We start from the raw sequence: 24,610 nt of genomic DNA on the forward strand, positions 1-24,610 counted from the left end.
TCACCCCACAAGACCACAAATCACCCCACAAGACCACAAATCACCCCACAAGACCTCAAATCACCCCATAAGACCACAAATCACCCCACTGCGCGTAGTGTTTACCACAAATTCTGTGCCGACTCGCTAGCATCGATCGCTCTATGATACGAAGTATTTTCTTGTATTGTTTCTGTTTGTATTCTTAAATATAGGTAACAATACTGTTGTTTTTCGTAAAACTTGCAGTTAATATTGGCCGAAATTTTTTAATTAGTTATGGAATAATTTAAGATCTCTGAGAAGATTATAGTAAATTGATTTTGTGTTAAAATTATTGCAAACGCCTTCCCAGTTGATATGAATGACAAGACAACTTAATTATCAGAGAACTTTTAGCAAGTTCATGAAAAATTTTAACATGCTACTTTAAGTGCTATTGCCTATTGGAAATTCCTTCCTCATAGCAAAAGAAAATAGAATCAAAATAATAACAAAATTCTCCCTAATGAGTGTTATGCGATAGAATTGTCGCAAACATTATGTGTCGTACATGCTAAAATGAAATTTAAGTTAAAAAATAGATTTAAAAACAACGTTAACAAGTAAATCAACAGAGTTGTACCAAATCCCGAGGGTTTCAACGCTTCATAAAATTCTTCGTTCGCATATTCAATGTATTTTAGAAATAATATAACAATCAATATCAACATTTTACACTCCATAATTGCATTGTATTAAATATAACTATAACTCATTGAGGCAAGAGAAAGTTGTGTGATTCAGTTTGTGGTGTTGGTGTTGGATGTTACATCGCTCAATTATTTTTATTTATTAAGGGATAAGGAGATACCCATATACTTGAAAATTATTAGTGTTTATCATTAAAAATAATTTAAAGCATATTTTACCCTTCATATCGGACTTTAAGTACAAGTTATCGCATAAAACAGTATTCAAATGGTCTAGAACCTATATACTAAAAAGCTTCCGTTATCATAAGGGAAACCCGATTTTTTTACTCTGGAAGCATTTAGTATAGAGACGGAGAAATTAAACCAAGTGTAATAGGTAATTTAATATATTTTTAATTTAAGTTACTGAGACAATATACCTATATGCTCGAATTGATTTGGATTCTGTACACACCGTTCGCTCTTCAGCGTCAACAAATAGGTTCTACTGCTCCAGGTATAAGGTACATTGAGTGATGCTAACGGCGTACGTATATGCAGAAATTTATCAAAGGCTAGTATTTATAACAGAAATATTATATAGTGAATCAATTGGAATTGTGAGTAATTATAACTCAAATGATTGTTCCATATTTGCTTTGAAAATTACGTCATCAGTTTACGTTCCGCCATTTTCTTTCAGACATGGTCCAAGTTAGCTGCAGCGTGAAGTGCGACGAAAAGTTTGGGACATTTTTACAAACTCAGTTTTGAAATGGACTGAATTCTTTAATGAAACTATCTAAATTACAATTGAAGTTTATTTCAATCGTAATTGCTACCTATTAACTGAAGTATAAATGATACATGTTTTTCTAATTTCAGAAACTGAAACGCCTGACTTGCACTTCTTGTGAGAACGTCTGGTGCTCCTTGCCGTGTGGTGAGTGTAACAGGAATTCGTTTATATTTACGCTCGCTATTTTGATACGTAGAGCTTAAAAAATCGCAAATGTTATTTCTAACGTTATGCCACTTATGGGGTGTAGGTAGTCAATCTTATCATGATATTGTTTTCATCTTGATTATTATGTTGGAATGAATCGAACTTTGTTGCTAACCAAAATGAGAAGAAATTCAATTCATTTCAAATTCGATAGGTCCTCCGGAGAACGCCGGCCTTTGAAAAAATATCACTGGGGTTTGATGTTAATTATAGAGTCAAGTTTACGGTAAGTGCGCAAAATGGTTTAACTGTTCATTACATATATAATTTCCAACGAGGTGCATAATACTAATACCTAGTAGTGCTAGTACCTTTATTTTCATTTCATGACATCAGACAATGACAGACATCATTTAATCATATTGTTTGTATTGTGTTCATTGTGCAAGATTTAGCTAGGCCTACTTAATTCTTTTTTGCAGCTCAATAGTCTTGTATTTTTAATGAATTGTAACTTCTGCTGATAAAACCTTTTTTGAAAAATTTAAAGAGATTTGGGTAAAATGTTTTCTGACTAGGTAGGCTACAGCATAGTGGCAAAGCAGAGAGTTTTTTAGGACTCTTTCTCAAGTTCATTTTTGATTTTGAGTCCTATAAGTAGACCAGTGAAGTATCTTGGATACCAGAATTATCATACATAAGAAATCTTAAAATCTTGAGTGAATGAGGAAATTAAAAAATGAACTGATTCTAAAAAATTACTGGTTTGCCACTATGGGCTACAGTTTCACACAGACTGACACAGTGACAGTAGGCCTACAGGTGATTTTAAAAATTTTCTGGCAAAAAAAGGGTTAGGCTAGCAATTCCAATTAAAAAAAGAAGTAAGGCAAGCTGCATGAGCTATACTATAGAAATTAGTAAAATTAACCACAAACATGGGCATTTTTGTTATTCACAACTTCTCTGTGCTGTCTAATGTCTTTACAGTTTTATAACTCAAAAGTGGTGTCTGTCTTAGACTGTCTATTTAGTCCAGACTCCAGAATGGTTTACAAGTAGATAAGGACTTAAGGAGTAATTAGGTACTCAAGCTGCTAGAATCATTACTCCTAAATTAACAGCTCTGGAATAATAAAAGAATTTAAAAAAATTGTGGCAGAAAGATTGGAGGTTAAATTATCAGTATGCATTAGCTTTGTTTTGTTGCATTCACAGACAGAAGGCTTTTTTTCTACTCAATCTTCCACTCAATTTTCAACATTAGTTAAGACTTAAGGGCTATAACTTATACTATAGCCTTAGGGATGGGTGAAATAGACAATGAGCACAGCCTATTTTTTGCTCTCATTCATATGTTGTTGGTTGTAGGCTGCTGCCTAATTTTATATTTTGGCGCTATAATATTCTAGGCTAATTTTTAGCAAAAATCTCATAGTGGACTTGCAGCTCAAGAAATGGCAGAAAAGCTTGAATTGCAGGTAAAAAGAACTTAAAGAAGTAACTTATTTCATGTCTGTTCACAAATAAGCTAATTTTTTTATCTATATAAAACTAAATAGGTTATTTTTTTGGTCTATATAGTATATAAAATTGTTTTAAATTACTTGTATCACATTAGCCCCTATTTCCTACCTGAGCTACCTCCATTAGAAACAATGTAATTATGTATTTCATCATTATAATTGAAGCAGAACTTTCCAGTCAGATGACTCAGATCCAAACCACCATACAATTTTTATGTTGTAATTAACGAATTGAGCATTAGGTATTGAAATCACAGCAATTACTAATTTAGTCTCCAATTTTTTTACTTTTTACAAGTTTGGACTTTTACCCAGTGATATCCTATGTGATTATTGATATGCTAAAGATCTTTGAATATTTGCTTACTTTCTTCCAGTATGAAATTTGCCTCACCCTTCTATTGTTGGTCCTGGGGTCTCATTTTTTATTCAGCTTGAATGATTCATTTGTTTGAATAAATTTTTCTTGTAGAACTGTTTTTCAGTAAAAATGTGAAAATTAGATGATTGTTTCAAAATTTTTTGAAGCAAGATATCTTTTGAGGATTTTGATTTTCTTTTAGTTGTTTCAGACAGGATCCTAGACTAATGCAATTGCCATTGAAAATAAACGTTGATTTTTTTCCAGGGTTGAAAGATGGCCCACGTGATCTCCATCTCTGCCGGGGAGCTCTCAGAGGAGCTCCATGAAACTCTCACTGTGATAGAAGCTCATGAACATGTTGAGCACATCATCAAGGAGGAGCCTGAGCATGACTACATTGTCACTGTTGACCCTTGTGAAAACAACAGTGACTATTTCATGATAGAGGAAGTTGAAGAGCAATACTCTGCAATAGTCCATCCTTCAATTGGAGACAGCAAAGAAGAGTTCTTGAACCGCTTAAAGGAGTCTTCTCAGTGCTACTTATGTGCTGATCAAAGTTTTCAATGGAGTTCACGTCTGCATCAGCACTTTGTAAAAACTCACATCGATCACAGTACTGTGTTGGCAAACAAGCTTATATTGGTCTGCAAGCTGGGGTGCAAAAAAGACTCCCATTACCATTGCCCTCATGCTGAGTGTCTCTTTTCATGCAAGCACACTCACCGACTGCAGATGCACTTCACCCTCAACCACATCACTGATTCTGATCAGGTTGATGCTGCACTCAAGCAGGTCAATCATGCTGCTATCAGCTTGAAGATCAAAGAGTAAGTATTGCATACCTACCTTTCTGAATTTCATAACATGTTAGAGTGTGACTTATATTTTTATCACCATTATTCCATAATTATCAGGGGTTTTAATTGAAGACCTACCATAACTCAAGACAGCAATGAATTTGTAAGAGTCAAAGGGGGTCTTTTAATTAGCACATTGGTTATATTTAATCTAATTTCCTATAAATTCTTTATCATGATAGGCTGTGTTATATTTTGAAACGGTTCAAATTTTCTACATGTAGGTAAACTTTTTTCTTTACAACTTTATATCAGTAATGACTACTGGTACCAGTTTTTTTAATATATTCAGACATGTACAGAATACAACATGCAATTCATTTGGTATATAAATTTATCTATTTTTTTATAAGAATACCCATAAAAATTTAATTTTTGTCCCTGTTTATTTGTGAGTGAGCATTAAGGAGGAATTATTTAGATTTAAACATCCTATGAAGGCTTGAATTGTAAAGTTTGCTGACCCTGATATTGATGCTCAGTAACTCTTTAAGACATGAAAGTTACTGGTAGTTTGTATTTAGTTCTTGAAATTGTGCATGAGTACTGTTTTGAGATATTTTATTCATCATTTGAATATACCTATTATGTTTGGTCAAGTTGCTTTTATTTTTGGAAACACATTCATGTAAAAATATTTTGTGTTTTTGTTTGAAATGAAATTGTTTGTGATTATGAATGTGAAATCTAAAAGTCAAATGTTTTGCAGAGAACCAAGTGAGTTTGAAGATGCAAGCTTTGTATGTGACCTTGACAACAAGATCCTGAGTTCAATCTTTGGTGAGGAGGATGAGATGCCAGAGGTGCGACCTGCCAAGATTAGTGAGACGCTAGAGGGCGTGCAGGATATGTACAAGAATGAAATGGATGAAGAAGGCCGCAGCAAATTCATGGAGCTGTTGCAGCAGCCATCAGAGAAACTATCAGTTGCTCACAGCAGTGAAGAGCTCATCCAGAGACTGGAGCCCCCATACTGTTATCTCTGTGAAGACATTGACCTCAAACCCAAGTCACGTCTTTACCGTCATTTCAAAAGCGTCCATCTTGGCCACCACATCAAGCTTGCTAACTTCTTTGTGGCCTCATGCAAGCTCACGTGTAGCCAGAGCCCTGAAGAAGGCAACAATGCAAACCTCTCTCACTACCATTGTCCTTATCCTGGCTGTGAAGCAACTGTCAAAGCCAAACACAGAATGCTGACTCACTTCAAGAAACATCTTGACTACTTCCATATGGGTTTCAAAAACAATTATTTGTCTCCTGCCAATAAAGCAAACCCTTATTCAAGGCTCAAAAAGTCGCTCATTCTAAAGGATTTGGATTTTCCTCCTCCTAAAAAAAGGTAAGAAACGGTCTTTTAACTAAAATATTTTATCTGCATCAATGAAAAATTATCCACCTCACTTCAATATATTGTGAAATAAAGGTCTAGCATTAAAGTGTTTCACTTTAGTAAATTTCCTTAGTCAGTGTAATTTACATTTTATAATTCATGAGCTGTATTTTTTACCTTAAATAATTATTACCCAGCTTCCAGTGTACTCTGTACAATTTGGGTAAATTTACCCCAGGTTTGAATTCCACGGCGTACCTTTCATCGCGCATGCGAGTATAAGCAGTCAAGGGCCAGCTGAACTATTCGACCGTCTGTGCCTGCCTTTTTGCTACCTCTGTCACGACCGCAAGGTTTTCTATGCAATGCCTCGTCTTGAGCGCCACTTCCGCATGGCACATCTGAACCGCGCAGTGGATTGTGGCAGCTGCTACCTCATCCAGTGTGGCCTGGACTGCCTCCCTGGGGGCTCCAACTCCCGTCACTACCACTGCCCCTTCTGCCACTACCGCGATCCGCGCCGCTGCGCCTACTGGATCCATCTTGAGTCTCATCGACGCGAGGGCTACGTCGCCGCGCTCGTCAACAAGATGAAGGCTGAAGGCACGTTTAAAAGTGAGGGTGGAGACACGGCTGGCCCCTCTGTCAATTTCATTTTGCCAGAGCCAGAGGACGCTGCTAGCAACGTGCAGCGAGAAAACCCTCCTGCTGTTCCATGGCATGAACGGTGAGCTTCAGCAAATCTTGTATCAATTTATTTAATGATTGAATTCATCTCTAGCAAATCTATGTTTTTCAAGAATTTCTCTTCAATTTGGTTAGTCAAAGATTATTAATTCAAAATTGGTGCATTCCATTTTTTTTTCAACAACTATCCAAAGCATGATAATATCCTTTGATTGGCAATACATTACAATGAAGGTGAAATTAGAATCAAAGTTTACAATGATGACTGTTGCAGGTACCGAGGTTTACCGGTACGCAAGGTGCCAGGCATCAATAATGGCGAGGAAGCAGTGCTTGCTGCCGCGCGTCTGCCTCACTGCTACCTCTGCAACAGCGACAAAGACTACATCAGCGAACGTCGCCTGCTGGCGCACATCAGCCGGTGTCACGTGAAGCCCGCCTTCTGGATGGACAACATCATGGTGCTGCTGTGCAAGCTCTTCTGTGGCGACCAGCATCAGGATGCAGGACATTACCATTGTCTCTTCTGTGACTTCGTCGCGCGTCAGAAGAAGAGAGTTAATGTCCATGTCGCGCGACACTTCAAAATGCTCCACAAGAGGAAGGATACTGCTGAGTATCACTTGCCTGAGGTCATGGACGACCATCGTGTTCCTGATGCCTGGATTCCAGAGGATAATCGGTAAATTGCTTGAAGTTTGTTCATCATTGCATGCCTAATTAAGTCGTGACGTGTTACTCCGTCAAAAATTATCTCGTTTTATGAACTTAACTGAACTTTTAGAAACTTAACTGAACTTTTAGGAACACAACTGAACTTTTATGAACTTAACTGAACTTTTATGATCATAACCCTTAACCGCCCGAATTTCTGGGTCAGAAATCGCAAATTTCACTTTTCCGGTTTTTAGTCTCACCTTAAAGCTGACATTCTGGCCTATCCAACGGTATCAAAATCATCTCTGTACGTTGCTTTATGCCTTGACGACAGTTCGCGAAAGGGTTAAGGGTGGGGGAGTTCTTTCACATTTAGGATAGGCGAAAATTAACGGCCGGGCACATAAATAGACGACCTGTAGACGCTGATCTTAAGTTACCTGGCTGCTGTCGTGGGGGATGGTGCTCATGCAGTCGTTCCCACCGTCCTTGACTGAATTTCAGCTCCAGTAACGTCTAGTCTTGTATCCATGCCACCTTGAATGCCTATTTCGAGGCGCTCGGGACTTTGCCGCGCTCTCCTGAACATTCGCGCGTATTGTCACTGCAAACCTATCTCCTCCTAGAATTTTCAATCTACAGCAATGAGAGATATGCCGTTCGATTTGCAAATAAAAGATCTAGAGATTGGTCGTAGCTTTTTTTTATTTTCGTTATAGTTTTGAAAATATTTTGAAAAGGGGGGGGGGAATTCGAAAGGGTGGTGAGGGAAATCAAATTTTTTTTGGAAAATGCCCACCTCAGCCACAAAAATGAGAATTTCGAAAAACAGCGAGAACCAATCGATAGATATGGTCCTTACGCGTCGAATGATATGCGTCTCGATGTTGTAGCTTGAAAATCCTAGGAGGAGATAGATTTCTACAGTGGTACCCTCTTTTTGGCCGTTTTCTAAGAATTTCACGTTTTCTTTCACTTTTTTCAAAAAATTTACACGAACAAAAAAGTCTTAGATTTATCTTTCACATTTGTGTACCAAGTTTCAAAGGGATCCTTCTGTAAATAACCGAAATAAAATTTCCACAAGAAATTGGAAATTGCCATTGGAAATTGGAAATTTTATTTCGGTTATTTACAGACAGATAACTTTGAAACTTGGTACACATATGTAAAAAATAGATCTAAGACTTTTTTGTTCGTGTGAATTTTTCGAAAAAATGAAAGAAAACAAGAAATAATTAGAAAACCGGTGTTTTTTAAAGGCAACTTGAAAGTCCGATTTGGCGGTAATGGCGGTAATAACAACTTTTATGAACTTTTATGAATTTAACTGAACTTTTATGAACTTAACTGAACTTTTATGAACTTAACTGAACTTTTATGAACTTAACGGAACTTTTATGAACTTAACTGAACTTTTATGAACTTAACTGGACATTTAATGAACTTAACTGAACTTTTATAACTTTTTATGAACTTAACTGGACATTTCTGATGTTGATACTCTTATTTCAACCCACCTCATAAAGCTATTGGTATTGGATAATTGCAAGATTGGTATCGAATTAAACAGGGACGAGATACGGCACTGGGAAGACTCCTTCAACGACTATGCTGTCAACACTTACTCGAAGAGCGGCCGCACCAACAACAACGTGTTAACTGAGAGGAAGAAATGTCTTATCTACAACCATACCAGGTTTGCAAACTTGTTCTGTCCGCTCACCTGTCTGTACTGTTGCTTCAGGTTGTCATGAACGTTTTAGTAATTTCCAAGTTGGCCTGTATTGAGTTCATTGACTTCATTTAATGTGGCGGCTCCATGTGAAAAACAAAAACTCGTTCCCTATTTTGTCTCGTGGGCACCTGGCTTGAAAATTTCCATTATTTCAAAAATTTATTATTTATTTAAAATTTGTTCATTTTTACTGAACTATTGGTATTTATGCTATTGAGTTTCAACTGTCACTGGTTGGATATTATTATATTAGTATAGATGTATGATAGTTTATTATACTATATTCCACAATGCTGGATATTATTTATTAATCAATCCTTTTTTGTGAGCAGATTGAAAATGGATATAGAAGACAAGTCTTTGAAATATTGGGTGCGTTTCCGTGGCGTGAAGGTGATCTCCTGCGAGCAGCTGGGCCTCTTCAACGTCCTCGTCCTGCCACTGACCAGCTATGTCAACGTCAGTGGATTAGTGTTATGTCAACGTCAGTGGCTTAGTGTTATGTCAACGTCAGTGGTTTAGTGTTATGTCAACGTCAGTGGTTTAGTGTTATGTCAACGTCAGTGNCAGTATAGCTGCTAATGAGTAGTTATGTAGGCAGTATAGCCGCTAATGAGTAGTTATGTAGGCAGTATAGCTGCTAATGAGTAGTTATGTAGGCAGTATAGCCGCTAATGAGTAGTTATGTAGGCAGTATAGCTGCTAATGAGTAGTTATGTAGGCAGTATAGCCGCTAATGAGTAGTTATGTAGGCAGTATAGCTGCTAATGAGTAGTTATGTAGGCAGTATAGCCGCTAATGAGTAGTTATGTAGGCAGTATAGCTGCTAATGAGTAGTTATGTAGGCAGTATAGCCGCTAATGAGTAGTTATGTAGGCAGTATAGCTGCTAATGAGTAGTTATGTAGGCAGTATAGCCGCTAATGAGTAGTTATGTAGGCAGTATAGCTGCTAATGAGTAGTTATGTAGGCAGTATAGCCGCTAATGAGTAGTTATGTAGGCAGTATAGCTGCTAATGAGTAGTTATGTAGGCAGTATAGCCGCTAATGAGTAGTTATGTAGGCAGTATAGCTGCTAATGAGTAGTTATGTAGGCAGTATAGCCGCTAATGAGTAGTTATGTAGGCAGTATAGCTGCTAATGAGTAGTTATGTAGGCAGTATAGCCGCTAATGAGTAGTTATGTAGGCAGTATAGCTGCTAATGAGTAGTTATGTAGGCAGTATAGCCGCTAATGAGTAGTTATGTAGGCAGTATAGCCGCTAATGAGTAGTTATGTAGGCAGTATAGCTGCTAATGAGTAGTTATGTTAGTCATTTTGCCTCTAATGTGTAGTTATGTAGGCAGTATAGCCGCTAATGAGTAGTTATGTTAGTCATTTTGCCTCTAATGTGTAGTTATGTAGGCAGTATGGCTTCTAATGAGTATAGTTATTTTAGTCATTTCGCCTCTAATGAAGTTCTCAACGACAGGGCACACCAGTGACAGTTCCATTAGACCATTTGCAGAGCTGCCAACAATAAATCAATGATTTTGTACATTTTTCCTGAAGCGAGTTCAAGCCATAGATATTTTCTCTGGGCTATCATTGCTGGAGTTCGAATTTCCAGATTGCCACATCAAAAATCATTCTATATTAATGTTTTCAGAATTTGTGTGCTGTTTGCTACCAAGTCAAACATTTATAATACTTAACTACTTGATGAGCTCGGAATTCGTTTATTGTTCTTTTGCTTTAATATAGTCAATTCGTTCATAGGACTTGGTAATATTCAGAAATTGAAAAAATTAACACAATCTCATTGATGATTTTATCCTAATTAATTTATGATTTATAATATAATTTTCACCGATTCCATGGTTGCTAATTAAAGTAAGGAGAACTATAAAATATTGCATGCTTATAGTTAACAATTGAATATGATTCCAGGACGAGGAGAACAGAGCCATTAATGTGGCTCCAGAGGCGCCTCTGAAGAACTTCGAGCTCGTCCTCAAGGTAGGAAGGGTCGGGGGAACTCGAGGTATTCAGGCCCACTTCTCCTCTCATTCATGTTACAGCTAAATAATTTTGGTTATAATCTCCAACACTTCGGTATTTGTCTAGATTGAGCTTCTGCAGCGTTAATTTCTTTCATTTATTATTGCCGAATTTGTCAGTTAATCACAATAATTTATATTTTCACTACTGCATTTTTTTATTCTACCTTCACGATGCATATCTTGCCTTATACGAATGATGAAGAACGCGTTACTGGCTCTTGAATTCGCACGTCAAGATCTTAAATCGAATTGTGTGCTGTTTTTTGACGTCGAAAAGTCTAGAGTATGGCTGTGTGAGGTCTAGACTATTGCTGTGTGAAGTCTAGACCAGTGGTTCCAAAGTGGGCCATATCGCCCCCAAGTGGGCGGTGGAAAGATCTGGGGGGGGGCGGTGAGGAAGAACGGGGCAGTTTAGGGGGGCGACAGTCTGCGAAGTCGAAGTCAGAAGTTCGTACGTTTGTTTGACGAATTGTAGACAACACATGCAGAACATGACTCCGAATCGAACAAATTTTCACGAGCTAAAAATTACCGTTTGGTAGTTAGGAATTTATATTCAAAATTTTGTTCGAATCTGTTCAGTAGTTTGGAAGAAATTCATTGATCACTGCGAATTTCTGCCCGTATCGCCTTATAACTCCCGAATGAAGGTGAAATTTAACAATTTTTCACGAGTTAAAAAACATCACCGTTAGGTCCTAATGAATACGTGTTCCAAGTTTTATCGAGCTTCGTTCATTAGTTTGGGAGGTATTCCTTGGTCACTGAATTTGGAGATTGGCCGTGAGACCGGCTGCGATACCAGCCATGTGTCCGGCCGTAAATATGTGCAAGCAAGGCGTCATGAATTTTACTAAATGGGGCTCTAGTTGTGAAATACACATTTGTGTTTAACCTATTTCTTTCAAATTGCGGCATACTAAATATCAAGAAAAAAGCGTTTGTTTTTTGTATGTGTCTGTCGGGGGGGGGGGAGTCGCTAGAGATTCATTGGGGAGCCAAAGGGGGCGCCAGGCTGAAAAAGGTTGGGAACCGCAGGTCTAGAATATGGCTATGCAATTTCCGGACTATGGCTTTGCAAGGTCGCTTGGATTTAACTCATTGAAATTACTAAAAAAGTATCCTTTTTTTAATTTGAATTAAGCACTTGTATCAATTTTCAGTAAACTAATTTCCATTCGGAAATTCTTTGAGTTTTATTCAGTCTTTATTGTCGAGGTTTAAGTTGTGGAGAGACAGACAGATCACAGCAAGTAAAATGGATCAAAATCTCTTACGACAATAATGCCGATGTTTGTAGTCAGAATATCTGCTCAAATCAACATTATCTAATTATTGATCAATGTATGTAATTTTATTTCTAGTAGTTCTAACCCGCCTCTTTTTCATCTATTATCACAGAGTGATGACCACGAAGCAGAGTTTTACAAATATTATCGCCTGATTCCTACACGGGAAGAAGTCTTCAAGATTCTCTACCAGCTGCACATCATGAATGGTTATCATCCGCCTCCCAAAGCTATGTTTGCAGAGGTAATGATCGTACTGCTGAATTTTCCTTTTGTTACTGCTTATGGTACGGATATGAATTTTATTGCTCGGTCATAGATCTTACTCAACAGAAATACTTGTGAAAGTGAACAAAATGATACGTTCTGTACTAATGTTGCAGTAGTAATGTGTCACTTTCTTACGGTTACAGATACGGCGTAAATACTTGTACCTGCCGCGACAGCTGGTGGACAAGTTTGTCTCGATGTGTCCCACTTGCGGAGTACAGTACCCGGACAAGTCTGACAACAACACGCCTGACGTCACCGTCCGCACTGCCGACACCGTAAATCTTGCTGCTCTGCAGGTGCGATATGTTAACCTTTGCTATGTTTGCTGTATTTATTTATACACAGGAGTAGAATTATACCACTTGTTGTTGAATCAAAGTATAAATGCCTGTATTGGATGTCAAATATATTAGTCTAATACATGAAGCCACCTTCTAAGTGTGATGAAGGCTCCCATGCTGTTTCTAAAGACAACTATATTGTACCGGAAGAGACCACTGAATGTAATTCATCTTGGTTTCAAAGTTCAGTGAATAAGTTTTTACGTTATTAGTTCGTTTTTGTTGTTTATCTATCACATGGCATATTCACATCGTACGTTTTTAATAAGTTAGCTCATGAGTCACCATACCACAGGTGACTGTAGTGGACATGAGTGAACACCCCGACGGGCGCTACCAGTACGTGGTTGAGTGCTTCGACCGCTGCAGCCGCCTCACGTGGCTCATACCTGCCGCACGCGCCGTCGCCACGGACCTCGCAGAAGCCGTCATCAGGAGCGTCTTGTCCGTCATTGGCCTGCCTTGCTTCATGGTCACCAACTGCGGCCCTGACTTCCTTGACAAAATGCTGCAGGAGATCGACAGGAGATGGCATGGTGCGTGCTTGAATACCGTATATACTCATCGCGGTGTCCCGGCCCTATAATTGACGCTGGGGACCAGTTTTTGCAATTTTATCGCGTCAAAGTTTGTTTTTTGTTAAGCCTTATAATTGCCAGTGAACTATTCTTGAGATTTGAAGGAATTGGTAGGACATGTAAACTGTTTAATTACTGAAACTCAAAGAAGGAAATATATTAAAATTTAATGCCCTCTTATTAGCATTGCTGCTCGTTTAAAGTGTAATTAACTGCTGCCAATTTACTGCAGTAAAAAATAATTGAATGACGTGCCCCCAGGCTCTTGCGAGAATTTCATCGAGCGAAGTCGGGAAGCGTCGGAAGTGCTGCCTGTGCTGAGCAGTGATGATCTCATGGAGGCGCTGCAGGAGTTGGTGTCGCTGCAACCATCTTCTTGGGCTAGTGCCTTGCCCCACCTACAGTGTCAGTAATTACAGTTACTGATATTTGAACCTTGCTTGCAACTTGATTCACTTCACGCAAATGGTTGAACTGCCCAGTGTTTGAAATCTAGGGATCTTTACAATTCTGTCAATTTAAACGTAAATTGTCTGGGGTATACTGAATAGCTTGTTGGACTTGGAACTATACTTCCTTGATATTGAGGTTTTCGAATGCTTGATGTTCCATGAGCCACTTCTCTTCTACACGCGCAGCGTTTGCAGCATCACTTATCAATATTATTGATATTTCATCACTTATATTTTGATCAGTTGCCAAGTCAGACGCAAAATTAAATCCTAAGGAATTAATGTACTAATGTCTAACTTGACTACGCGCGTGGGACGCACGCCATATTTGGTTTATTTGGACTCTCGGCTATTCGACTATTCGAATTATCAAATGATGCGCGATGTCCGTAGTTATAAAAACAAATTTATTCAATACTTGATTGTGTTTGTAGTTATAGGTATCTTTCGTTCTGCTTCGATGGTGAAAGGAACCAACACATAGCATGTTTCCGTAATATTTCAACAAGACTCTTCCTTGTATCTTGGCAATATAGCTGCATGCTTTTTTGAATTGTCATCTTGGTTATGAGGATTAACCAAATTTACTTATGTACTCACAGTGGGGAGGCAAATTTCATGATGCCAGACGATATGAGCATTTGAGGCGTGCTGAATGGTACCTATTCAATATACGTGTATTATAGTGTTAATATTCGCTGTCTTCGGGCTTTGATTGTTTTTACTAACTGGTCTACAACTATTATCTGAATTACAACTTACCGTGATTCTTAAGAAAATTAATTAGCTTATCAAATCTGATCAGTTTTTTAACTGCTTGTCTTCTATGTACGTCTCACATTAAATTTAACATTGCTGTGAACATGAGATTTATTATTGATATTCGCACAGTTCGGCTGAATCACACGCGGGGTTTCCAGTCCCAAGAGCAGTCGCCGTTTGAGCTGGTGATGGGCCGTCAGCGGTCACGTCCCAACTGGCAGCGCTTCTTGAACAACAACAACAACAACAGCGGCGGTGGTGCTGGTGGTGCGAGGAGAGGAGCTGCGGCACACGTAGAGGAAGATGATTTGACCATGGATGAAGATTCTCAAGATTCATAGTGAATCTAATCTTCATTAGTGGTAGTCGAGAGTGAATAGCATTTGCCAGTTGTGGTGTTGTGTCTCCGAGTGTGGCTGTGGTGAATGAGCAAAAACCCCAATTTGGATAATTGTGCGAAACGTTAACTCTTTGATGTTTCGTATTATGACATCTTTTCCATTATAAGACAACGCGTTTATTGGTTACAATGTTTGCCTACAAACTTCCTAGTTTAACTGTACAGTTGTTCATAGATTTGACTATGGAAGATAAACGAATGTTATTCGCGATTTTCTTTCAGACAAGGTAAGTGCGAATTACGCCTTATTTTGAGATTTTTCAAGTACGGCATAGCCCTCATAAGATATACCGATAATTTTTTTGGATTTGGTTGTAACATTTAATCTATCAAATTTTGTGCAATTATGTAAATTGCATTGTACATAGCAAACTGTACCTGATTAAAGTGAGTTTAGTGACGGTAACTTGTTGAACGTTTCATTCATCTCCATCCACTGCCAAAGTTGGCATGCCTAATTTCAAGCTGGCGGTAGCCTCGGTAATTTACGTGCTCAATGGCGTTTTTTCTTTTTTGAAAAGGGATTTAATATTTGTTTACATATTAAATCCGTGCTTTTTTTTGTAATCGATAATTGTGTAAAATAAGCGAAACGTTTTTCAACCAATTAAAAAACTGTTAAATTTTATTCTTTGTTGCTGTAGACAATACTGCACGCGTCTGTTCATGAAGACCATTAACTACTTGAAATTGTGTTATGTTGCCTCCTTGACCGTGGGAAGGCGTGTTAAATAATAAATAAGTGTGAATAATTCCAAGCTGGAAACGACGTATCTAATTATTTGTACACGTATCGCAATTATGGTGTGAATTATAGTTGTGATTCATATTGGCGATATAACTATTTTCTTCACTTCAGCGCCGTGGTTAAGAAAAATACTTGTCGACTCGCGGTTTCAAGCCGTTGGGCAGCTCAGTTCATATCTCTGCATAGTAGGTGTCGAAGGCGGTGTTTCAGATTAGCCTTGGGCGATACCCAAAAAACATTGTATATGCACGTCTGGTAGAAGATAAGAAGACTTTCAACGAGTTAGTCGCAAAAGGAAACGAGGTCCTATCATTGTCCTTTTTAACTGTTGCCCTTTGAGCAAAATCTACGAATTTTAAATGTTTGACGCCTGCTAAAAATTAGATGTCCAATAATAACTGCTGTAAATTGATAATGGTGCACAATGGTAATTTTCATTTTATTTGGGAAATAACCGACGATAAAGCTGAAATTGTAAATTTAAATTCTGGAAATTCGCGTTTTATACCGTATACCTCTGTGAGCAAGCAAATATGCAAAAAAAGTTGCAGTTATAGAATCATTATCATGTCTGGATCAAATATTCTATGTATTATTGAAGATTTAAAATCAAACATGACACTTTCTTTATTTTAGTATGTGATTTAATTAAATGACTCATTATCCACATGACCCTCGTGCACGGTAAGAAAATTGTATGTATGTGTGGAATTCATGTGAGAAACTGGGATGTTTCTGATGAAAACTTGGTTTCTATCTTGCAGCACGGCATTACATTTAATAATGTTTATCAAATTCTGAGAATGGTTCCTATAACAACAACAAAAAAGAGACAACGATAAAGAATATAAGACAAGTACAGAAAATAGAGAGATAAAATTTAAAATTATTTACTTACGAATGTTTAAAAATTAGTGAGCGATTTGTTTTTCCAATTTTCATTTTTAAAGGTTGTTATCAATATTTATAAGAGTATGATGGCCGTTAGTTGATCACTTGCCGATGTGTGCGCTCTAGACGCGGGTGTCAATGGTCAACTGCTTCCGTGAATCGTGAACGAAATCCCTCAGTCTGTGATATGTCTCGCAGAAGAAGACATAATGACGCAACTCAGTCAGATCGAAGTCATTGAGAATGAATTAAAACAAATAGAATCGAGCAAAGCATGGAATCAAGTATACCAAGTAAGTAAATCTCTCAAGTCCTAACTCGTTTAGTGGGGTCTATTTCAGTTCTATTCTATAACTTAACGCTTGTTGTATTAAATTGTTCCTGCAATAACTTACTGTTTGTTAATTCTCTATAAAAAGCTGTGAAGCATTTATTTAGGTATGTGCACAAATTTTTTTCTTCTGATCTTAATGAAAATTGGACAGTTGAAAAGAGAACAAAAATTTTCATACAATAATGACTAATGAGTGTAGCCTAATACAAGTATAAAAGTGAAAAAAGATATGAATTTTTTCCTTTATTCTACACTCATTTTAATTACCATGTATTGTATGGTAACTTACTTGCAAAAGGGTTAAACTTGGCCATCATCAGGAATAAGTGTGGAAAACTCTAGTCTTCAGTCTTGGACTGCAACCAGAATTTTGGAGGGTATTATTGCAGATTAACTACATCCAAAAAAAAGGGTGTTTTTTTTTAATTATATGTTTTTTGGGGTGTAGATTACGAATCTGAAATCCATTTTTGGCGGTCGGCATCATCCACGTGTTCGAATTCCGTTTGCTGTGTGAGCTGTATTGGAATACAACATGGCTTTGAATTAGAACACTAATGAATATTGAACACTACTTAATTATGCTTTTAATTAACAACTATTAAGCTTTTAATTAAGCAAATTTTAATTTTTGTACATAGCTTGGAACGATCTGTGTGTGTCCAATTCAAGTTGATGGAATTAATTTTCATGTGTCTAAATCCATTTCTCAACTTAATCATCTATTAATTTATTTACCACTTGAAATCAGCAAATACAAGTATACTTAAAGGATTCCTAATATATTCACAGACGTGAATATATTATATATTGGGTTGGTGGTTGCGCGCAAGCAAGTGGACAGCAATGTTTGCATGGGTATGCGTGGTGTGTGGGTACCTTGTACGTTGCGTGGGTACCTCGTGTGGGCTCCAGGACTCCATAGGGCGGAATTAGTGTGATGCGTGGGTGCTTCGTACGATGGCCAACTCCAGTTTGCCAACTTTTTACATATACCTCCAGATGGCCAGATGGACAACTTGTGACAGCATACCTGCAAATTCAAAAGTACATAAATTTACACTGCACAACACGGTGCTACTTTACAATGCACAACGAACCTATTATACGTAACACATAGAAAAAGTAAATCGGTCAAAGCACTCAAAGGCATCAAACTGCAAACATTGAACAAAATTTACATTTAACTCTATATTGTCATTTACTTTTATTAAATGATATCATTATTAAACCATTATAATAGAAGAATTATAGTCCAGAAGCTTCAATGATGGAGCCCGACTATTCATTGTTCTTAATACTAAGTAGGTACTAGAATAGAAGTCGCTATTCACTAATTGACTAGCAGACTTTGGACTGTAGGACTAGGCTCTCAGCTTCATGATTGCACAGTTCTACCTAATCTATATTATTATTATTATTTGTATTATTAGTCAATATACAAAATTGTTTGCAATATTAAAAAATTATTCTGTCATTGTATCAAAATTACAATTCATCAGACAAATTAAACCATTTGTAATGCATTATAAGGAGGCTACAAGCAGCCTTTCATTCACTGGCCTTTTATATAGCTTAGGAGAAAAATTCATTTAATTAATGGATAGGAATAAGAAGAATTGCCAAATTGATTGTCAATTGGTCTGGAATAAGGATATTGTTGGTGTTTACCTTTGAAGCAAGTAGCAATTACTGATAACCAGCAGGTGGCAAGATGCCAGCCGGAGTGCGGGACTGTGGGACAACTGCCAGTCTGCTAGCCTTCCTTTAGAGGTTGTCCAGACTCCAGACTCCTGATTGTGCTCTGCCAGCAGTATAGCCACCATTAATGACACAAAATTAATGAAACATAGCATAGTAGTGTGCAACAACATTTTTAAGGTCTAAATATTCATTTTAAAGTTATAAGATGCATAAAATATTCAAATTTTTTTTAATCAATTATCATTTTCCATTGACTCATTGACTGAGTCTTTTGACTGATTGACAATTTGACATATCACATATTATCACTTCATCATATGTATAAAATCAGGTAAATTGTAATTAATAATATTGTCTAGCACTTAGCTAGTAGTACTAGTATCCATTCATCATTCCAATATTCTAATGAATATTATTGCGAATTCTAATATAATAAAATTACATTCATCCTATTCCTAGTAGGCTAGTACAAAATATTATGAATTTGATTAGCTCTAGCCTCTAGGCTGTAGGATACTACCTGAAAAAATTTTAGAGGCCAAAAATTGTTTAAATATTTAAATTAATTCTGGAGTTAATAAAAAATTCAACTAATTACATTGAATTGGAAATTCATTTTAGAAAATTTAATATCAAGACAGGGCTGACAGGTTCAAAGTTCAATATTAGCCATTGTAAAGCAGTCACTTTTAGCCTTAAAGCTGTTTAAAACTTGAAGGGCAGGGGAAGCGTGATGGTGTGACCATGAAGCGACAGACGTGGTTCTTCTCTCATCTCAGCTGCTGGGCACTGCGGAGCAGGCAAATGCTGCCATAACCCAAATTTTTCATTGTCAATAATTATAGTCCGTTGTGCCAGAAAAAATATAGCATTGACTAGATATGAAGTTGATGACATAAATAATTTTTTTAAGTTTGGAGCATTTTATATAGTAATTCAACCTAATAAGATATATTAAGGTTCATACATGAAGAAACGATGCTTTATGTATAGACTCGTGCGTCTCGGAATAATTTTCGTGCGTCTCGGAATAATTTTCGTGCGTCTCGGAATAATCAAAATAATAATTAATTGTGCGTCTTGGAATTGCTGAGTATTTACCATGCAGAGGTGAGCAGTACCGTAAAATGGGGTAACTTAGACCACTTTTATTTTTATAAATGATGCCATTTTTTTACTAGCTAAATTAAACTTGAATTGAAACATGCAAAATACAGGTCTATACTCTAGCTTCACTCACCATAAATTGCTGGCTCCTGCCTCTCAAGGCCCAGACAGCTCAGCAAGGCGGGATTCTAATAATCAGGCCGGCCGCGCTCGCGGCGCGGCCGTTGTGACGCTCACGGCAGCCGCGAGTCTGCGAGGGAGTCAAAGGAAAGCAGCAAGCAAGGGGGGGGGGTGCACGCAAGCAAGTGTAAAGCAAGGTTTGAATTGGTATGCGCGGTGTGTGGGTACCTTGTACGTTGCGTGGGTACCTCGTGAGAGACTCCAGACTCCTGATTGTGCTCTGCCAGCAGTATATCCACCATTAATGACACAAAATTAATGACACATAGCATAGTAGTATGCAATAACATTTTTAAGGTCTAAATATTTCTTTTAAAGTTATAAGATGCGTAAAATATTCAAATTTTTTTAATCAATTATCATTTTCCATTGACTCATTGACTTTGAGTCTTTTGACTGATTGACAATTTTACATATCACATATTATCACTTCATCATATGTTTAAAATCAGGTAAATTGAAATTAATAATATTGTCTAGTACTTAGCTAGAGCCTAATAGTAAGGTACTAGTACTAGTATCCATTCAGATTCAATATTCATCATTCCAATATTCTAATGAATATTATTGCAAATTCTAATATAATCAAATTGCATTCATCCTATTCCTAGTAGGCTAGTATAATATATTATGAATTTGACTAGCTCTAGCCTCTAGGCTGTAGGATAGTGGATACTACCTGGCAAAATTTAAGAGGTCAAAAATTGTTTAAATATTTAAATTAATTCTGAAGTTAATAAAATATTTAACTAATTAAATTGAATTGGAAATTCATTTTAGAAAATTTAATATCAAGACAGGTCTGACAGCCTGACAGGTTCAAAGTTCAATATTAGCCATTGTCAAGCGGTCACAGACTTTCGGTTTCACCGTCCCAGAGGCCAGAGGGTTTACATGCTGTGCAAGCCAAGTCCGAAGGTTAAAAACTTAAAAGTAGACTTGAATTTTTGCTTAGCATTTCAATTTAAAGATAACTAATTGAACTTACTTTTAGCCTTAAAGCTGTTCAAAACTTGAAGTGCAGGCAAAGCGTGAAGGCGTGACCGTGAAGCGACAGACCTGTTTCTTCTCTCATCTCAGCTGCCAGGCGCTGCGGAGTGCGGACTGCGGGCGCATGCTGCCGTATCCCAAATTTTTAATTGTCAATAATTATAGTCCGTTGTGCCAGAAAAAATATAGCATTGACTAGATATGAAGTTAATGACGTAAATAATTTTTTTGAAGTTTGGAACATTTTATATAGTAATTCAACCTAATAAGATATATTAAGGTTCATACACGAAGAAATGATGCTTTATGTATAGAATCGTGCGTCTCGGAATAATTTTCGTGCGTCTCGGAATGATCAAAATAATAATTAATCATGCGTCTCGGAATTGTTGAGTATCGCTGTAGCGATAGCGGCACTACATTTAAGCAATTGTAGCGGTAGCGGTAGCGCCCGCTACATATTTAAGTAGCGATACGAGGTTTTTCCGCTACAGCGCTACTGCTTCATTTATAGATAAAGCCTTTAGACTTTACGTAATAGTATTGAATATATAGTATAGACTCATGCGTCTCGGAATAATTTTTCCAAAATGATGATCATGCTGAGTATATAGCATTATCATGCTGAGAATGTAGCATGATCATGCTGAGTATATATAATACCATATAATATAGCGGTATCAATGTTTATTAGGTCGTAGGCCTGTTGCCGATTCTTAACATTGCAGAACATTAACAGCTTGTTGAGGTCTCGAACACGCAACTCACTGCTTCAATTTTGATTTGCTTAACCGCCCGGCCTCCTCGCCGATTCTGACCAGAAACTGGCGCACAGAGCTGGGATCGAACCTGCACCTCTCTGCTTCGATCCCTGATACTCTGAACTTAAACCACTTGGCCACCTACTACTGGGCCTCCTACTCTTCGTCGAATTCAATATCAAATTCAAAACATAACATAACATAGTGGTCTTGGCGCTGAAGTGTAGGCCTGATGTGGCCTGTTGCTGATTCTTTTATTTTGCGTGCCTTGTTCACAGAAGTTCTAAAATCGTGTCATTTGACCGGATCTTTTCATGACTGACAGAAGTTTGAAATAGCTACTAGACTTCCACCAGGTTTGATATGGTGCTAGTCATTTCAAAGCTGAACATATATATTTCCATAACTTTATCTAGTCTGTTTGTGAACGCGTTCATACTTAGAGTGCAAACGATGTCATCGGGGAGGCTGTTCCACATGTCGGTGATTCGAAGCAAGAATAAATGTTGGCGTGTGGAGAAGTTGCAGCGCAGTTTTTTTTTACTTTATAGCCGTGGTCCCGTGTTAGTTCTTGTTTCAAATTCTAGTAATCCTTCAGGGACCTTGTATAAACCATGAGTATACTTGTATACAGCAATCCCTTGATTAGCACGGTTTTGAATACCGCGGTTTTGATTAACGCGGAAAAAAATTTGTGACCTACCCTTAATCTATGCGGTGCCAGTTTTGATTAGCGCGACTTTTTTTCACAACGCATCATTTTCCCGCCTATAGCCAGAGGTGTTACGTTCATAACAAAAGTGTTACTTTTTGCTTATTAGATTTTATGTTGTTACTTTTGTTATGACTTTTGGAAAAATTTGCAAAATGTTGTTACTTTATAAATTTCAGCCAATAATTCTTTAAATAAGGTCCCGTTCCGTAGGCACTCGTGCTGACTACAGAGTCGGTTTAACCGCGCCTTGTCTCGTTCATAACTCGAATGGTCGAGTTCGGCAACGTTTGCCGGTAAGTGCGCCATGCTGATGCTCTAGTTACTTGTTAGCCTTCAACTGGTCAAGATCGCTGCCATATCTACTGCTCATTTTTATCACACTACATAATTTTCCTAGATAAATTACCGTCATAATTATGGACAAAAAGGGAACGCTTAAACGTAAAAATATCACTTTGGAGACTAAGCTTGAAATAATTAAGCGTTTTGATAATGGTGAAACGAAAACAAAGATCGGTGAAGGCCTAGGGTTTCCCGAGTCAACAATACGCACGGGAAACAATACGTTAATTCATTCGAATTTCTTTTATTTTTTCCCCTATTATTTAGAAAAAAATATGATGAATTTTAGTGGAAAAAAAATTATTATGTAACTTTGCTATTTTTGAGGATTCATTATAATTATTCCCATATATTCTTAAGTTTGATTAGTGCGGTTTTACTTAACACGGTAAAACTCGGGGATTTATTAACTGCGTTAATCAAGGGATTGCTGTACTTCAATGAGGTCCCCACCAAGATGTCTATACAGCATTATATACTCATAGCTAAGCATCATAGAAGAAATTTCTTAGTCACTGCAAATTTTGGTTATAACTCACGTATGAAGGTGATATGGAGAAAACTTGAGACCTAAGGCAAATTGAAAAAATTGCTAGGATACAAAACACCACCATTGCACAGTTAGGTTGCTGCGAATTTCAGCTCGTTTCACTGTATAACTCACGAATGAAAATTAAATGTAAAAAACATTTATGAGCCGAGCATCTTGGTTAGGTCCTAATGAATACATGTACCTTGTTTCGTCAAGCTGCATTCATTACTTTGGGTGATGTTCGTTATTCATTGAATTTGAAGACATTCCTTGGAGACCGGCCGTAAAATTGTTAGAGAATAGAGATAACTAATCAAGTGCACTAATTAAGTGCCTTGCTGACTGAATCGACACTTCTCCGAACCCGCCTGCGAACTCGAGCAACTGAAACACTCATAAGTCCTTCAATACTGAACAGATTTGCTTTAATTTTGGAATGTGAGTATTTATTATCGACACGCTCCCGCAGATTTTAACATGACTTACTTTTAATTTAAAACAAATTTCAATCAACCAAGACACTCATAACTCCTTTGATGCCGAACGGATTTTTTTTAAATTTTGGAATAAGTAGTTATTTTCAATACGCTGTGGTAGGAATTATTAGACAACTTTACATTAATTAGTTTGTAATTAAAACAAATAAACGTATTTTTCAAGCAACCTAAGCACTCATAGTTCCTATTCAGTGCAGAAAAGCCAGGTTTGTCTTCCCAGTGGGTATGAATGAATATGTGAATACCATACCTTTTACGATAAATATTTCGTATATCAACGTACGGTACAGTAGTTAAATAATTTATAATAAATTAATCATATGCCTTGAAAGAAAGCAGAATTCTAACAGAGGTATTTTTATTTAAACATACGCCGGTCGTACAGCTTTCAGATATGCATCATATGAATAAATTTGATTATAGAAGTTCAAAATTAAACTTTGTGAGCCGCGATGTCCGTGGATGCATTGAATTGTACTGTCCAACATTAAATGTGAGCTCCACATAAGTAAGCCTCTTTAGCGGCTTACTTACATCAACACTTAGCACTTTCTAATTGTGCTAAGAGCAGCAATGACCGCATTGACTTGTGATCCCTTGTGAATCAAGTTGCGAAAAGTACAAGAATCCTTAAGGGGACCGACCTCCCTAAAATTTTCTATTTTGGCGTTTTTCGGTTTTTGTACTCATCTTAAAGCTGGAATTCTGCTCTTTCCAATGGTACCACTGCCATCGCTGTACGTCAATATTTACGTTAATGACGTCTCTTTAAAGGGAAGCGGGTGGGAGAGTTCTTTAAGTATTAGATATAAAGTAATTAGCTGCTGAAATCTTTGAATATAGTTTCTACTTGAGTTGTGTTGCAGTTACATGCTTAGTCTCATCTTAAAGCTGACATTCTGAGCTTTC

General features: G+C 37.3%; 1 protein-coding gene across 2 annotated transcripts; it reads left to right on the forward strand.

Moving 5' to 3' along the window:
* The first annotated feature begins 1,194 nt into the window (after positions 1–1,194).
* Positions 1,195–15,306, forward strand: LOC108672176. 2 transcript variants are annotated; one of them, XM_018159804.2, is made up of 14 exons: positions 1,195–1,273; positions 1,539–1,596; positions 3,754–4,319; positions 5,059–5,691; positions 5,921–6,409; positions 6,644–7,051; positions 8,600–8,725; positions 9,097–9,223; positions 10,693–10,761; positions 12,207–12,338; positions 12,508–12,663; positions 13,004–13,244; positions 13,548–13,691; positions 14,630–15,306. In XM_018159804.2, exons 3-14 carry the CDS (start codon positions 3,763–3,765, stop codon positions 14,839–14,841), a joined length of 3,294 nt encoding a protein of 1,097 aa, XP_018015293.1. In that variant the 5' UTR covers positions 1,195–1,273; positions 1,539–1,596; positions 3,754–3,762; the 3' UTR covers positions 14,842–15,306. The 2 variants fall into 2 exon arrangements, with proteins under 2 accessions (XP_018015293.1, XP_018015294.1); XM_018159805.2 differs by lacking the exons at positions 1,195–1,273; positions 1,539–1,596 and adding an exon at positions 1,619–1,885.
* The last annotated feature ends 9,304 nt before the right edge of the window (positions 15,307–24,610 follow it).

The sequence above is a fragment of the Hyalella azteca genome, unplaced genomic scaffold (genome assembly GCF_000764305.2).
Source record: "Hyalella azteca isolate HAZT.00-mixed unplaced genomic scaffold, Hazt_2.0.2 contig3150, whole genome shotgun sequence".
Classification (NCBI taxonomy): domain Eukaryota; kingdom Metazoa; phylum Arthropoda; class Malacostraca; order Amphipoda; family Hyalellidae; genus Hyalella; species Hyalella azteca.

Excerpts from the sequence above, each read along its gene's own strand:
- LOC108672176 (XM_018159804.2), top strand. The coding sequence starts at position 3,763 with ATGGCCCACGTGATCTCCATCTCTGCCGGGGAGCTCTCAGAGGAGCTC. Across the intron at positions 6,410-6,643 it reads GCTGTTCCATGGCATGAACG|GTACCGAGGTTTACCGGTAC; the intron begins GTGAGCTTCAGC and ends TGACTGTTGCAG. Across the intron at positions 10,762-12,206 it reads ACTTCGAGCTCGTCCTCAAG|AGTGATGACCACGAAGCAGA; the intron begins GTAGGAAGGGTC and ends CTATTATCACAG.